This window comes from Anarrhichthys ocellatus, unplaced genomic scaffold, assembly GCF_004355925.1.
Source record: "Anarrhichthys ocellatus isolate YVR2014 unplaced genomic scaffold, GSC_Weel_1.0 scaffold32, whole genome shotgun sequence".
NCBI lineage: Eukaryota > Metazoa > Chordata > Actinopteri > Perciformes > Anarhichadidae > Anarrhichthys > Anarrhichthys ocellatus.
The window spans coordinates 4039563-4056488 of NW_022280062.1; the positions used below are offsets into that span (position 1 = coordinate 4039563).

Below are 16926 nucleotides of genomic sequence, written 5' to 3' on the forward strand. Positions count from 1 at the left end.
TACAAACGAACTATGCATATGAAATGCTTTGCAGAAGAGTGATATTTTAGGGCTTTTACCAATAAATAACCCACCGTTTTATTTTCCACTTCAACAAACATTGATCTGTGGCGATTTATCTTATTTTTAATGGTAGACGTTCATTGATTTGTAGAAAGTGTTTTTCCTGGAATAGAGTATTAGCACCTTTTTTTGGTATTAAAATGATACTACCGGTATGTACATTTTGAGAGAGAGGTATCACATTCTTACTCTTGCAAATTGCAAAAACTAAAAACAATAACAAATAAAAGTGCACCCTTCTTTAATTCAATACACTCCTGGTTGTGCAGATAAAAACCCAACTTAGTGTGCTGTATAATAGGTATCTAGTGGGGGCTAATGTTAACTAATATCAGCAAACTCTATGGAGATATTACTGTGTAACGGATATTGCTGAGTCATTTCACTGACTTTACTAGACTTTTACTGTTGTTTCAAGATAATAGTGAATAAATGCTAGTGAGAACGTAGTGTAACTGTCTCTTGTGCCTACACTTTTTGCCATTAAGCAAAAGTTATATACTGTGAGTTCCGATAAACATACTACCATACTATTGCCAAAAATACCAGGATGTCCTGCTGCATCCTGCTATTCAGACCAACACAGATCAAAGTTCAATGTACAATGTTATAATGAAGTAGTATGTCCCAATTGAATGCAAAAGTACTTTGTAAGGACAGCTGCAGTATGTACTGCTGTAAAAGTTAAAAGAAAAAGTATGTGATTTGGAGAACAGTCACTTTGGGAAATTAACTATATAGTACATTCTGTTTGCTTTTAAATTCTCCCATAAAGGTGTAATTCTGAGATGAAGACAAAGCTTAATGTGACTTCTGCTCCACACCACTGTGCTCTGTTCAGCTTCCTTCTCCTCAAAACTGCAACAGAGGAAGAGAAGAGCAACAGGGCAGAGCATTGGCTCATTTAAGCCAATGCGCTGAAGTTGAAGAAACATGCATTAGTGGCAATGAATACAGAAACGGCACATTTTAGAATATCTAGAAGTCAATTACCCAAGGACTTCTGGAGAATGAAATTAGAGAGAAGCCGTGCTGGTCAATAGGGCCAGATAGCGTTGTTATTAAGTGCAATTGGCTTCTAATTGGGCATAATGCACTCCATCTCCACTCTTAATTATGTTTGGCTAAGCTGCCCTTCAATAGATGGCAGCAACCACTGCGAGCTCAGCTCTTCAATTCAATTATCTGTAGCATTAATGATTTTTGACTATGGGGAACGAATGGCTTTGCTTTGAAAGGCTTCCATCATTTAGGGCTGTGTTTGCCGTGGAATAATGGAGTCCTCGCTGAGTGGATGGATTCTTCAGATCAAGAGGTTAAGATGTGGATGAAGAGGAGAGTTAATATCAGATTTGTCCCTGTAGTTCATGGCTAGGAAATGCCAAATCATAAGTAAACATTTGTTTATTATTTGCTCTGATATATGAGCAAATAAGAGTGTGCGGATTTTGGTGTGGTTTTGGCTGTGTGTGTGTGTGTATGTTAATATTACTCACAACACAGCTCTTCTCTCTGGCCTGCTATTCCATTAGTACATGTATTTTTACAAAAGAGCGTAGCAAGTTGAGCATTGATCAAGAGCTCATCACATCCAAACATAACGCATGAAATAGTTTGCTGCTTTATTTTGCTCCTGTCACTACCCTGCTTTATCACTGTGACTAAAGTCCCAGTCAGAATCCGTTGTAGATTAGCCTTCTCGGCCATTCCAGAGGTACATTAAATCAAACTAAATGGGCTGAAACTACACATACGTGATCTCCATGATCGATATCCATGCCATTTCAGTTTCGCGGTAACTTATCATAACTGCCGCTTGCTCCGTCATCGCAGCTTATTCAACACAACAAATTATGCAATTATGCAGATAAACAATAATCTACAATAGCAAATGAGAGCTCCTTCCCGAGCTGTATTCAAACTGTTTTAGTCAAACGTGATTGAATCCCAAAACTGGATAATACATACCACCTGCACCGTCCTCTTTGTTTCCACTTTCCAGCGGACATAGATGGATGGAGCTCCCACCCTGCAATTTACACAGGCTGATTATACCCAAGCTTCCCATACCCTTTAATTACAATAGGTGTCCTTTTTGACTAATTGTCTGTTTACACTCAGAGGTTCTTCTGCATTTTCCATCACACTGCATCCTAAAGCTCACTGTTCAATACGCATCATCTGTTAGTACCTGTTAATGAGCAGCAAAAAATGTTTTTTCTGCCGCCTCGCTTGACCCTTTTCTTTGTTCTGAAGAGTGTTTGTCTTCTTTGCAGGGATTGCCCGGCCCTCCTGGTGAGAAGGGAGAGAATGGAGACGTTGGAGCAATGGTGAGTACAGCTCTTTCAGTGACTTTTCTCTCTGTTGCAGCGATTCGCATTGTATTCACGTATACGACCTGGAGAGGTGGGGAAATTGTGTTGATTGTTCTGAAGTTTTGGCTCGTGGCTGAGTTTGGCGACTCCTCGAAGCCGCTTGGCAGGTTTTTTTGAAGTCTGTGGAAGATGTACTGACACAAACATTTCTACTGGTGAACACTTTGCATGCTTTGTTTCCATGCAGTTTGTTTCTGTTATCTACCAGTTTTGTAGATTTGGTTTGCGGGATGCATGTGTCCCAAATGTTTAGTTGTATTCTGTTCTGCTTTCTTAATTCCCGGTAAACTTAATCGATATATTTTGTTTTTGTATATTTGTAAATTAAAGTAATTTGTGAATAAAGTCTGATTCAGGTTCCCAATTGAAAAGAAAGCACTTATACTGCAGCACCAAGTGATTATTTTGGATTGATTTTTTTTTAAATGTTTTGTAATGTTGAGCACGTTAGGCTTGCCTTATGCATTATAAAGAAAACAATTATTGTCAATACTATTATACCGCACATAACTTCTATCTTTGCTGACAGGGTCCACATGGTCCTCCTGGCCCCAGAGGCCCTCAGGGTTCAAGCGGAGCCAATGTAAGTCTGTTTTTCATTTAATTGTTTTCTTTTTAAAGGCATCAGTTGTACTTATAATAATAAAAACAAAGTTTGTTAAAAAAAAAAGCACACACTTCTGTTGTATGAATCTTGCTTTCTTTGGATAATCGCTAAGTGTAATTATGATTTATCCACAGGGTGCTCAAGGTCCTCCTGGTGGTATTGGTGCAATGGGAGGTGTTGGTGAGAAGGTAAGAGCAGCTGATTGTGGAAGTGCTTGTTAAAGTACATTCCTTTTATTTCCTTTGTTTTGTCTTGTTTTCTCTTTGTGCTCCTGAAGGAAGCAGCCATTTCACTACCATGCACAGTTTGTGTGTTTGACATTAAAGTCGAAGATACAGACAAAATGTTGGCCACCTGATAACACTATCTGGTGTGATAATCCACATTTTCACTGTCATGTCATAGGGAGAAAACGGTGAAGCTGGCAACCCAGGACCACATGGAGAGTCTGGTATCGGAGTAAGTACAGTGTCATGCTAAAACACTCATGATATCAGATATGAAGTCAGTATATGCTCCGAGTTATTTTGTGTGACAAAAGCGTCACAATAGCTTGGAGTTTTTCAGAATAACAGTCTGGTGTTTCATGTCACCATAATTAGTCCTTGATGACAGGAAGCCCACTTTCTCACAATTAATTTAACATTAATTTGGAAGGGCATCTCCCGCATCAATCCACATAATAAGCACAACATCAATTTCATAATGCAGCGTACTGTTTTTGCCTGCAAAAGAGCCTCAGCTTTTTACTTTCCAGTTGTATAAATCATGATGAGGTATTCGGAGCAGTGCCATTGATCCAGGCTAAGCACTGATTGTGTAGACCAGAGAGGCCTCACCTTAGTTATAGGTATGCGCCAATCACAATCCCTGAGTCTTAGTCCATCAGGTGGTATTGATGTATCCGCCTGCTGCCACGCATTTGTTTACGGTGACAGATAGAGCTAGTGGTGCATTTGACATCGAGGTCAATTTCAAAGCTGCCGTGCTGGCATCGACTGGAGAAGCTCTCTGCTCTAATGGGCCAACTAACGATTCTGGTTTTGTAATTATGCTCCAATTGCGGCTCTTAGTCAGAGCCAACACTTTAAAGACACTGTTGCTGCTATTACCAAAGCAAAACAAAAGATGATACGACTATTTAGTGTTGACTGTTTGTGGACTATTTGGTTTCTTTTTATTCAGCTCTCAGAACAATACTTTGAGTTTTTTTGTTTTAATGCCAGATGGAGAGACAGATTTGACAACACATATGTCTCGTGCCTTATGCTATTGTGTGTGAATGGCCCTCGTGTGTTCTTCACGGTGACAAGCTTGTGATGCATTTTCCCTCAGGGACCCAGAGGAGAATCTGGTGAGAAGGGAGAAACTGGCCCACCTGGAGCTGCTGGACCCGCCGGTGCCCGCGGACCCTCTGGAGATGACGGTCCCAAGGGCAACCCTGTATGTCTCACACACACACAGCCATGACTGATGCATTATTAAAGCTGTCAGATGCAGAATACAGTGTCACATTAGTCAGTCCAGCTGTCCGCTGTCAGACAAGTTGTTGAGGCAATGTCAAATATCTGAGTCAAGCTCAAGTCTTCTCTGTGTCTCGATCTGTCTGCAGGGTCCTGTCGGCTTCCCAGGAGACCCCGGTCCCCCTGGAGAGCCTGGTGCTGCTGTCAGTGCTACATTTATACATTTATATATAATCTTATATTTATTATTATTATGTATATTTAGCGAGTAGCAATACATGCCTTTATTACCCATAAGTTCTTGTTTTTCTCTTTTTAACATGACATTCTTGATTTTTCATGGTTTTTGTTAGTATGTAAATGTGTTGAATGTGGCGTTAATGTAGACCCAGCTGTGATGTGAAATGGCATTCAGTACATACAGTGAGTACAGTACAAGAGCTGACTAGTGTTGTCATTTGTGCATTTTGCTTTAGGGTCTTGACGGTTTATCAGGTGACAAAGGAGACGATGGAGATGCTGGGCAACCTGTAAGTCTTACCCGAGCTCAAGTTGTGAAAACTTGCCAAGTAAAATGAAAAGTATCCGGCCAGTCACATTCAACCACTAAAATGAATTTCCCATACACACAATCATGTGCAAGAATACAGCAAGATAACTTTTTTTAATTTGTGAAGTAACCGGAGAATGTAGAGGAGCTTTAGTTGGCAGCATTTTGAGTATCTAGTGATTTAATTTTGGGTTTTCTTAAATATTAAAAATCTGAGAATTTGTACATTAAGGGAAATTATGGAAATAAAACTAGCAGCGCCATTTGATATCATGTATCAGTTTATTGTACATTTCAATTTCAGTTGTGTTGGAATTCACTTGATCATGCTAATAGTGAAGCATGTGTAGCAACAATATGGTGAAACCTGTGTCAAAAAGACCAAAAAAACGATATGTTCAATTCTGTAAAAATCAGTTTTTGCAAGATTGTAGACATTTCATAATAAAACAAAACTCTTCAATCTTTGTGAAGTGTATTTAAATGTTCTTATCTACTCTACGTTAGGGCCCTGCAGGTCCGTCTGGTGAGGCTGGAGTACCAGGACCTCCAGGCAAAAGGGTGAGTACATTTCCAAAATGATGCATGAGACGAAACTTCTGCTACACTCTTGAGATGTTCTCTATTTTTAGATTCGCAATGCTCTTACAGGCCTGCAAGCTATTTTTACCCACTATTGTATGTTTGGATTTTAAGTTTTAGTTTGATAGGAAATTGTGCCCTTTAGTTAAGCTTCTGAGAATGTCTGGAATAGCCAGTAATTGCAGACAAAGATCATACTGTAAGAGAGTATTGGATGTATCGTGAGTTTGACTTGCAGTAATGTGAATGCAAAGCAGTGAGACGTCTGCTGTTGCTAACGTCAGGAAATGAACTTGCCACTTTAATTCCTGGCACTCAATGCCCTTTCTGTCACATCAGACTTGGGCTGAGATTATTTCATTTCTCTAGCATGGCGTTTTTTACAATGCAATCCATTTACTCTAATAATGTTTTGCAATTAACAATAACACATGCCATTAATGTAGGGTATGAAAGGCTGGCACAATATGGCATGAGAGAATAGAAACTTTGATGTTTAAAGTACATTCATTTAGTTTGTTGTACTTTAGCAGAGATGACGCTCAGAGTACTGGACGGGGCCTACTGTCAACAACCACTGGACTAACTAAATATTGTACATATGATAGATAAAACTAGCTCCATTTTGACCAACATTCATGACCAACACTTGTGGTAAGATACTGTACAGTACTGCAGAGAAGATGATCACCGGGTAGATAAAGTACAGTAGCATCATCGTAAAATGTCTAAAAAATATCTACATGCCACATTAGTTTGCCTGTTTTCATGCAATTCTGTGGCTGAAATTAAAATGCAGGCTTGGACTGTTCCGTCGTACATTAAAAAAAAAAATTTGCTAAGGTAAGCACATTTTAGACCCCCAATTTGTATTTCAAGGGATACTATCCAGGTGACAGAGGGTACAGAACATATTAATGGACCTTACGATATGATTTCTCATCCTTCACCAAGGTGATTCGGGGTTAGTCTCTTTCCCAATAGCTCGTCAAAATTGACTCACGTTTGGTGCTCATTGATGCATGTGGCTGCTTGACTACATTAGCACACATGCACGCACGGGCGCACACACACACACACACATATGCACTTTCACTAATGCACATACACAGTTGCCAGGGCTCATTACCTACATTGAAGACCAGTGGCTTTTGTTGGGTCTATTTGATTGTGGTGTCTAATGGCAAATGACAGTCCACTTACAAGGTTTTGGCCACAGGCTGTTTGGTGAAAATACTGATGTGCTTTTAGCCCAGTATGTTTGGAATGTAGGGCAATGTGCTCGCACTGATGTTGCCTGGTCCTGCATAACCCTCTCTCTTTGAAAAGATTCAAGGTCAGGGTACGCATCAGCCGAACAATTAGTATGCACACGAAACAACCGCTTGTCAGCGAATGTTGGAAAATGTCCCTTTTAGAGAATAATTATGATATAAATGCAAACTAATCTTGTATTGTTGTTTCCTCAGGGTCCTGTTGGATCAGCAGGTCAGGGGGGCAGACAAGGAGAAAAGGGATCAAAGGTAAGTTGTCAACAGTCTGGACTTTTACAAATTATTCAATGTAGGTATTCAAGAGAACTACTAGCCACCAGAAGTCATAAGTGCATCTCCTTTTTTTAAACAAGCATCTAAGAGCATAAACCAGAGCAAAAGTACAGTGCAGAAACAAACGAATACAATATACTTGAGGTTAAACAAGCATATCGAATGCATTCTCTTCCTCATAAAACATTTGCAAATGAAGTATTTTGATTTCAGCATTCTTTACATCCATGTCAACCAGCTTGCAGTGTATTGTGTGCATGTGTGTCCTTGTAGACGAGATCAACAAAACGGTTCCATTCATTAAAAAAAGATTTTGCATCCATAGTGCGGTCTAAGACTCCACAGGGAACCTTTAGGTTGCCTTTCTTTCCTCCTATGAAATGCCTGAACAGATAGATGTCCGATTTAAAACCTCTCCTATAATATCCTGTTTAGCTGTACATTGATGTGTTCACAGCAGATCCTGTATAGCTGTAAAAATGTAAGAATTGTTTTCACCAAAGAAGCAGTGAGTTTTCTTGAGGCTATTAGCAGATTTGATTGCTTTGTTAAAATCCATAACATTGAATTTGCTCTGTTGAAGAGCATCAAATAAGAAATGTCTTTGTATGCCTTAAAGAAATAGTTTGTCTGCAAATCAGTTGGTTCAAAGAAAAGCACCGACAGAAAGCCTGATAACTATCAGACGTAGCCTCGCTTGTTCTTTTTGTTCTTTGGCGTCCTCCATCCCTCACAGACACACACACACACACACATACAAAGTGCACTTTCTGTCCACGTCGAGTTAGCGGATTAGAGTTGATTTGATGGAGACAAGACATCGCCTGCGCGGTGATCCTTGAGTTTAAATCCAGGCCTAATTGGTTGTCAGAGCAATTTAATCCCTTCCTCCTCCTCCCCTAGTCAATATGACATCTCTGGAACTTCCAATACATCAAAACTTGCTTCTCCTGCTAAGAAACAACAGATGAGATCTGGTAACATTTCATCTGTTGGGATGTTTCAAATCCTCGAATCCTTCCGCTCTGAGTTTGTTTTTTTTGTGTGTGTGTGGAAGGAAAACATTGCAAAATATTGAACAATGTGGCTTCTGTTTGCAGGATTGCTTTAATTATCAAGTTGGATAAAGTTCTCATTGCCATCAGTGAAGAGACATGTGACCATACACAACAAGATACTGTGTGGAGTACTAGTTTCACTGTCCTGCTTTTGTTTGTATCTCCTGCACAAGGACGTACTGGTTTCTTTTGCAGTTTTTTTGAAAATGCTTTCAACATGTTTGTTACTAACAACTGTAACCAAAGATTACCTTTAAGTGGCCAGACCAATTGTTATTTTGTGCTGATGTTTTACAGGGAGAAGCTGGTGCCGAGGGTCCTGATGGGAAAACTGGACCTGTGGGACCTCAGGGGCCTGCTGGAAAATCTGGTCCTGAGGGACTGCGTGGAATTCCTGGTCCTGTTGTGAGTACATTTTGCCAAATATCTGCAACTTTGTTATGCCACAGGTTTCATATTTGAACGACACATGGAATTTAATCGATTCATCTGTATGGAGAAGATTACATGGTTGAAAATGAATGTTAGTGTCATGGATACTTTTTGAACATGTTTTGCTTCTTAAAATATAGTTTAGTATCTTTTAAATCTAGTAATTAGATTATTTTCGTGTTCTTAGCCAAATACTGTAATTCATTTCTCTTTATTTTCAGGGTGAGCAAGGACTGCCTGGTGCTTCTGGTCAAGACGGCCCTCCTGGACCTTTAGTAAGACATGTTCTCCCACCTGCTCACTCCTTGTTAAAAAGGTCGTATGTTGCTGTTTAGCCATTAAAGGGACATTGGTCATCTGTGGACAAAACATATGTAATGTTAAAATATACCAGATTTTGGTGTCATAACATTACAGTATTGTAGAGCTGCAGCGTTTTATCAATTAGTCGATTCAGAGAAAATGTATCTATTTTGATAATTGAATAATTTAGCTGAGTCAGCTGAATGACTCTTTGACTGTTGGCTAGACAAGACATTACATTTGATGTTATACAGTTGATTTGAAGGAGGAATGGAGAAGCGTCACCGCCAATGCAGAGATCTGTGACATTTTGTGTGTATTCGTTTCACTGCTAGTTATGCTTCACAAACTGACTCTTTCCCTCCACAGGGCCCCGCTGGACTTCCTGGTATGAAAGGTGACTCCGGATGGAAGGGAGAGAAGGTAAGATATTATTACGATGCTAATCTCAAATTGCTTTATTGTGTATTTTCTCATATCTGCTTATGCACCTTATCTGCAGCTGCCAAAGTAAGCAAACGGCCGGGCCTGTTGCCTCTATCTCTTTGTTGAGTCTATCCCTGTAAGGATAAAGAAAGCTTCTGCTTTGTGCTTTCACACAGTGATTTAATGCACTGAATGAATATGTATGAGTCCAGTAATATTATCGCTGTCATGGTCATTGGTTAAATGCCAGCATGCAGTAGTCAGACCATAACTCTGCCAAACAGCAGGTGCCGAGACAGACCGCCATTGTTAAATATGACGACCACCATAAAACACTAATTATTTATAGGCAGAAATAAGAGTAGAACTGTGGTCATCCGGCCAGACATTGTGCTTGAACTTTAAGGTAAAATATGCATTTTGGTTTTGCTTTAATTTTCTGCAGATGACGAATGAACAGAAATTCAAACTTTAACATTTAGCTACAATGTACGAACAAGTAGGTGAAAGACAATAAATATGTAAAAAGAGAAAATACAGCAGGGAACTAAAGCATGCAATGTCTATAGGTCAGACTGTTTCTGTAAACATTACTACAGTAGGTGGAGAGGGCAAATATACTCTATATTGAAGGGCTAATGTAACAGGTTGCTTCATATACATATATGTAATTAGTACAAATATTGTTTTGTTCTCAAAATGTATTTCTATGCTTTTGTCTCCCTCTTTGTTCTTTATTATCGGCTCTGCCTGCTCCAGGGTCATCCGGGCCTTATCGGTCTAATTGGACCTCCTGGTGAGTCTGGAGAGAAGGGAGACCGAGGATTGCCTGGACCTCAGGGTACTGGCGGTGGCAAGGGTGATTCTGTAAGTGTCAGGCAGAGTATGCTTTATTAAAATATACTCATCGTCTCCACTATAATGTGAATCTCATAAAGTCATAGCGCTGCATAAATGTATTCTTAAAAGTGTGACTTTCTGAGACTTGGAGGTCATATTCCCACAATACCACTATTTAGACTAATGTGATCTATTATCTGTCATAGGGTGCTGGTGGTTCCCATGGTCCTCTCGGCCCTCCTGGTCCCCCCGGTATTTCTGTAAGTTCCATTTTTTTTATTGATCAAAACATTTTTCAAACTTTTTTTCATCGTGGCTTTTGTTCATCTCTTAATATTTTATTTTCAACAGGGCTCTCAAGGACAGAAAGGTTCAAAGGGATCATATGTAAGTTATGTTTTCATTATTTTCAGTGTTTTAAGCCTTACATTGCCTGTCATGTGTTTTATGAGAATGGGGTTCTTTTTAATTATGACCACGATACTTTGTCTTCTGTCAGGGTTCAGCAGGTCAGAAGGGAGACAATGGACTGATTGGACCACCTGGACCACCTGTAAGTTACCCGTTTACTGTCTTTAGATAGCTCCAACCAAGCATTATTGTTATGCACATTATACTCCAAAAATGCTCTGAATGTGCATTAACTATAGCATTATGATTAAACACTGCAATCACTATAGTAGAAACAATTAGTTGTATCAATGGCCTTGGGGAAATTTGAAGGCATTTTTTTCACTATTTTTGACGAAACAATGAATCATGAAAATAACTGATTCAACAGCCAATGTTTAAGTTGACAAAGGCTGCACATGCTATGGAAAGCAACCCCTGACAAATCGATAGTAATTATGTGCTTGACCTTAACCTCCGCGTTTCAGGGTCCACCTGGTGACATCATCCAGCCGCTGCCCATCCAGCAGGGTTCCAGAAAGACCAGGCGGCAGGCTGAGATGCAGGGAGACGAGGCATTAGCAGACTACGGCGTAGATGGCGTCGGTATGGAGGGAATGGAGGATGTCTTCGGATCCCTCAACAACCTCAAACAGGACATCGAGCGCATGAAGTTCCCCGTCGGCACCCAAGACAATCCTGCCAGGACCTGCAACGACCTGCACCTCAGCCAGCCAGACTATCCAGATGGTAGGACAGAGGCAGAATTCATCAAAAGTAGAACTCGGTCTATAGTTGTAGTGTCACAACATTTACTCTGTGCTCTACTTCAGCAGTTTGAGTTTAATTTAGTCACTTGAAACTCTTTAAGCGTCCTCTTACTGTGCAGCTGCCAACATCCTGAAGAGAGGAGTTGATGAGACATGTTGTAATACTCATCTTTGTCACTTTTATAAGCAGCTGCAAGTGATTTTTAAAGTTCTTTTGTGTCACCTCTCCGGGTACTTAGTTCTAGACGTTGTTGGGGATGTATGAGAGGAAGACGACCGGCGCTACTCAGGGTTGAGAAACCCTTTGGATTTAAAAAAAAAAAAGGAATTTCCTTCATTTGTAATTAATATTCTCTTTAAAAACATTTGCATAAATCAAAGATTAGACAGTAACAAAAATATGAAAAAAAAAATTCATTGGAAAGTTGTGATTGAAAGAACTAATGCTGTAATAATACAAGTTTTTACATCGTGTTTTAAATGTTGTGTTACAGCAAAGCATTTCATTATGTTATTTGAATGCAGAAATTCGCACACCCTTTATTTCTGTGTGGTTAACCAAATCATTCTTTTATATTTTTAAAGATTCCCTTCACAATATTCTTGAGTCGTAATTTGTTTTTGTATTATTATGTGATATCATTTGGTGAACTCTCTAATTTATTGAAGCAACTGATACAGCAACACAACCAATATTGAACATTTATAGTAAATGTCTGTCATTTTTGTCTGAATAACGACCTAAACGATTAATGTATTTTTAAAACATTTGCTGATCGATTCATTTTGATCAAATGATTGATTCATTGCAGCTGTAAACCAAAGCTATTACTTTGGAAATAATAAACAACAGTTTTGAACCACCTTGTGGACATGTTCACAACACCTGACATACATAAAACATTAGTGTATTTTCAAATAGCTGAGCTGTGATGATGTGGACATTAAATAACAGTCGTATTCACTCTCTAGGAGGCCAAATCTGTGCTTCTCACCCCTGCCTTGGCTCTGTCTCACGGCTGTTTCTCTCTCTCTCTCTCGCAGGTGAATACTGGATTGATCCAAACCAGGGCTGTATCGGAGACTCCATTCAAGTGTTTTGTAACTTCACAGCAGGCGGAGAAACGTGCATCCACCCAGATAAGAAATCCACAGGAGTAAGTAACGGGCAAACGTTAACATCTGTTAAATACAGACCTGAAACAAATGGTGTGTTCAGTAAAAAACACGTAGGAGCTATTTGCAGCTATTTTAGTTAAGATCTGTGTACAGCTACTGCAAAAGTGAAACATTTTAAGGTCCTCTGATTGTCGTTTAACCTTTTCTTATCATATAGGTTAGAATATCCAACTGGCCCAAGGAGTCTCCAGGTTCATGGTTCAGTGAATTTAAACGTGGCAAAATTGTGAGTTACCCCACATGACTTTTAAATGTCCTATTTTATTTTCTATTATCTACCTGTAGATGTTCACATCCATTTCCACTTTGTCTCAATTATTGTAACTCTTTCCCACCGTTCTCTCACTTTCCTACACTGCCTCCCTGTCATACACCTCCCTACCTTACCTTTCTCATCCTTTCCTATTTACCTAATCTCCAACTTTTATTTCAAACCATCCCCTCACCCCTCCTCACTCTCCATCCTTTTCCCCTTCTCTCTGTCCCTAGTTGAACTACAATGACATGGCAGAAAACACCATCAACACAGTGCAGATGACCTTCCTGAAGCTGCTGAGCTCCTCGGCACGGCAGAACTTCACCTACATTTGCCATCAGTCTGTGGCCTGGTACGACGCCAAGGCTGACAACTATGACAAGTCACTGCGCTTCTTGGGCTCCAACGATGAGGAGATGTCTTACGACAATAATCCCTTCATCAAGCCTCTGATGGACGGCTGCTCGGTAAATACTTGTTATCCGACTTTCAGTTTGAAAAAAAACAAACTTTTTTTCTGAATCCCATGAAATCCCACTCATCTTCACAAACAAGCCCGACTGTCATACAACAATGTTTGTACAGTGTAGAGGCAGTCTACCGCTAATTTGAGTTTTAGGAAAGACTGTATGATATTTTAATGAGTTACCATAAAATGCTTTTTTTTACTATATAATGACCCTAATGATATACTCTGATTGATTTTTAATGACACACCATACTATACCTTTTTGAATGACTTTCTTATTAAATGCTATCCTATGACTATACTTTGCCTTTTTTACTTTTTCTTGACATACTACAACATGGCTTTTTATAGCTTTTATAATATGAATTCATATTACTTATACTTACCTATAATATGACTTTTTATGTTATAGTACTATACCATTACTTTTTTTGTGACACTATACTTTGACTTTTTCTCATTTCAGAAGCTTGTTATCAAAACGGTTGTTGGTTGATTGTCTGTAAAATCAATATCTCCACAGAAATTCTTTAATTTTCTGTAACTTATTCTTCAAGTTGATTAAGACCCCTTGTTTTTTTAACAGAAAAATCTGAAGACAAATTTTTTTTTTCTTTGAATGATTACTAAAGTCCCCTAAACGATTGTGAATGATACTGCACCACCTTACTAAATGACTGTCTGTCCTTTGTGTTTTCAGCTGAAGCAGGGCTATTCAAAGACGGTGATGGAGATCAATACTCCCCGCATCGACCAGTTGCCCATCATTGACGTCATGCTGAATGACTTTGGGGAATCCAACCAGAGGTTTGGCTTTGAGGTTGGCCCTGTCTGTTTCCTAGGCTAGACACACACCTACTCCCCGCTGAAGGACAGGGTCAGAGGGTAAATATTAACACCCACATACTGAGATCCAACATCCTACCTTCTCTCCCTGCCAAGCAAAAAACCTGTGTTTTCTTTTGTTGCCGAGAAGTTCCACTCAAGCCCGGAGAAGAAGAGTGCCTCTAGGCCCTGTCATGAAGTCGCTGACCAGGGGAAACTACTCCTCGCCCTTGTAGGGCCAGAATCACATGACTTTAACTTACATGCAGTAATGGGATTGACATCAGGAAAAGGACATTTGATGCCGTGGCGGACAGCCGCGCACTTTCAGCAACAAAGAGAGGATCCACTAAACTCCCCTTGTCCTTCGCCTCCCACCATGCCTCCCTCTCTGGATGCTCCAGGTGCTGCTCTGAATACAACCACAGAGATGCTTTTGTGCAGAATCACAAAACACTCAAGGTGCTACAAAAAAGTGCTTTTTGATAAAACTGTAATTATTATTATTATTGTGTATAATATTGTTTCTTTCCGAATCCACTCTAAAAACTTGCATGTGCCCCAGCTCTTAGAGTTTAAGTAAATATTTGGTGAACTATATAGAAATAAAATCCAATGAATATATTGTGTGTTAAAAACTAATTTGCCAAGAAATATGTCTTTTGAAAACATTCCAATTTGTAAGTAAAAAAAAATAATCCTTGTGTAAATAATATGACTTTCATCTGATTTTTGTGAGAGAACCTAACTGGAACATGACGTTTAAAACTAAAAGCATTTTTATTTCCATGACATGCCAGTTGGTATGTCCATCAGGATATTAAGCCATAATAAAATGAGATCCTAATATAAATATTGTAAGAAAAAAAATCACTCACCGAGATGTTATATTGTACCTCAGCTTCTATTTAAAAAATGTGGACATATTTAGCTCGTCTTCAACTGAGCTTATATCTTGATGACACAATCAAGTTTGATTATTTGTAGTAACTAACAAAAGAAAACCCTTTTCTTTTTTGGAGGTTAATTTGTCAAACTGTTTGTTTTTCAAAATACCCCCCAAAAAAAACCCTGTCGATTTTCTTATTTGTAAACAAAATGTTTTCCTGTGCCTTGAATTGTTCATTCAAAAAATATTAAAACTGGATTCTGAAAAATGTCGGGTTGAATGTCTGTATTTGAGTGCAGAAGTAATTTTGTGATTCTGCCCTGCCTTGAACATATTACCTTCATTCCCCATGATCATTTAATATTAGGTTGGAGTGTTTGGGTTCATGTGATCTCTTCCACTTTCTTTCTCTGACTCAGATTTTTTTTACTTTGATCAAGATCTGTTTGCATCTCCACCTCTTCAGCTTAAAGCTATGTTAGCATAGACTTCAGAGCCGCTTTCAAACCTGTGTAATTATAGTATGTTTACAAACTATGTACAATGGAAATAAATATTTGGTGCTTGGCCAAATGCACACTGCAATCGTTTGCATTCACTTACAGATTATCCTATATTTATTTATAGCAAGTTGAGTCCATTTAAACACTGTATCAAGACAAAACGCATGGTCACACATTGCATGCTGAGGTTGTATGTGCCAACACTGGATGACAAAAACAATCCCCAGGCTGATTGCTCTTCCTAATTGCACCACTGGCTTTGAAGGAAATACAGTCAGACCACCTCATGAAAAAGATCTTCACAGTATAGTAAAAATGACATGACATGACAACTATGACAACACAAATACCGCTGATGTGAAAAGGGCTTATTCTGAGGCTCAAACACCTTTTAAATGTTTATGGCCATTATTAGATTAACAATGTCATAAACACTCTAGAAATCTCAGAATTACACTCACAACAACACCATAAACATGTCATGGCAGGCTTCAGTAATAAAGTGTCATTACTGTTGCCGGCCATGAAATATTTATGTCCCCTTGGTTAATGTGAAGTTGTCAGAACAGGGATCCTTAGTCATTTTCAAACAAAGCAATTTGGAAGCAGAGGCACAATAACGTCATAACCATACAAAACGTTTACATTGTGTTCATTTATGCAGTATTACATGATTATTACACTTTGGATCAATCTTTGATTCACTTGACCTCGGTTGTAGCCGACTCACAGTGCAACATAACAAAAGCTATATTGTGCTCGCAATATTAGTGGCGAAAAACATCAACGTTGCTATTTATTTTCACAAGTACAATAGTGGACGCATATATGGCTATGAGTGAGTAACGAGTAATCACAAACTCCCCTCAAAAGGCTTTTCAATCTGTACTAGGAAGCCAACTAACATCAAGCTACTGTTGAGCAAAGCATTTTCCCTCCAACAACTTCAGCAGATGAACTGCTTAATGACCAGGAGTAGAACACTTCTGTTACACTGGAGAGATACTGGGTGAAAGAAAACTGAACAAAAAGAGCAATTGCACCTTTTTCTGGATGAAGGAAGATGAATTGTTTAAAACTGCCAAAACCTTGTAATTTTCAGCTATTTGGAGAGGAACACCATAAAAGCCGGTGTTGACAGATAGTGGCTCTCTTTATAATTGCTCGTTCTTTTTTTATATTTCTTGAATTCCTACAGACAGATCTGCTTGATTTATGGACATTTTTCAGTGGTCTCTTGTTTATTTCCTCACTACTTCAGTAACTACATGCTTTGTAGCAATATTGAAAGTGTATTTGTAAAAGATAACCCTGGCTCATCATATGTCAGAACAAATTTGAATTGGATTGAGCCACAAAGCAAGCAGCAGCCACTGTTGCTAGAGAGAATCTCATCAGG

At 39.0% G+C, this 16926-nt stretch overlaps 1 protein-coding gene across 3 annotated transcripts in view; it reads left to right on the top strand.

Annotated features, from left to right (window-relative positions):
* The window catches only part of col11a1b (collagen, type XI, alpha 1b), a 73652-nt gene extending 58449 nt beyond the window's left edge, over positions 1 to 15203 (top strand). For 2 of the 3 annotated variants that reach the window (XM_031865287.1, XM_031865289.1), the window contains exons 47-67: positions 2340 to 2393; positions 2968 to 3021; positions 3180 to 3233; positions 3451 to 3504; positions 4381 to 4488; positions 4658 to 4711; positions 4985 to 5038; positions 5566 to 5619; positions 7110 to 7163; positions 8543 to 8650; positions 8899 to 8952; positions 9350 to 9403; positions 10166 to 10273; positions 10453 to 10506; positions 10598 to 10633; positions 10746 to 10799; positions 11125 to 11386; positions 12451 to 12563; positions 12743 to 12811; positions 13075 to 13308; positions 14011 to 15203. In XM_031865287.1, the coding sequence (XP_031721147.1) occupies positions 2340 to 2393; positions 2968 to 3021; positions 3180 to 3233; positions 3451 to 3504; positions 4381 to 4488; positions 4658 to 4711; positions 4985 to 5038; positions 5566 to 5619; positions 7110 to 7163; positions 8543 to 8650; positions 8899 to 8952; positions 9350 to 9403; positions 10166 to 10273; positions 10453 to 10506; positions 10598 to 10633; positions 10746 to 10799; positions 11125 to 11386; positions 12451 to 12563; positions 12743 to 12811; positions 13075 to 13308; positions 14011 to 14157 (1833 nt within the window). In that variant the 3' untranslated portion in view covers positions 14158 to 15203. The remainder of the gene's footprint in view (positions 1 to 2339; positions 2394 to 2967; positions 3022 to 3179; positions 3234 to 3450; positions 3505 to 4380; positions 4489 to 4657; positions 4712 to 4984; positions 5039 to 5565; positions 5620 to 7109; positions 7164 to 8542; positions 8651 to 8898; positions 8953 to 9349; positions 9404 to 10165; positions 10274 to 10452; positions 10507 to 10597; positions 10634 to 10745; positions 10800 to 11124; positions 11387 to 12450; positions 12564 to 12742; positions 12812 to 13074; positions 13309 to 14010) is intronic. The other variant, XM_031865288.1, reaches the window with a different exon arrangement.
* Positions 15204 to 16926: the final 1723 nt, after the last annotated feature.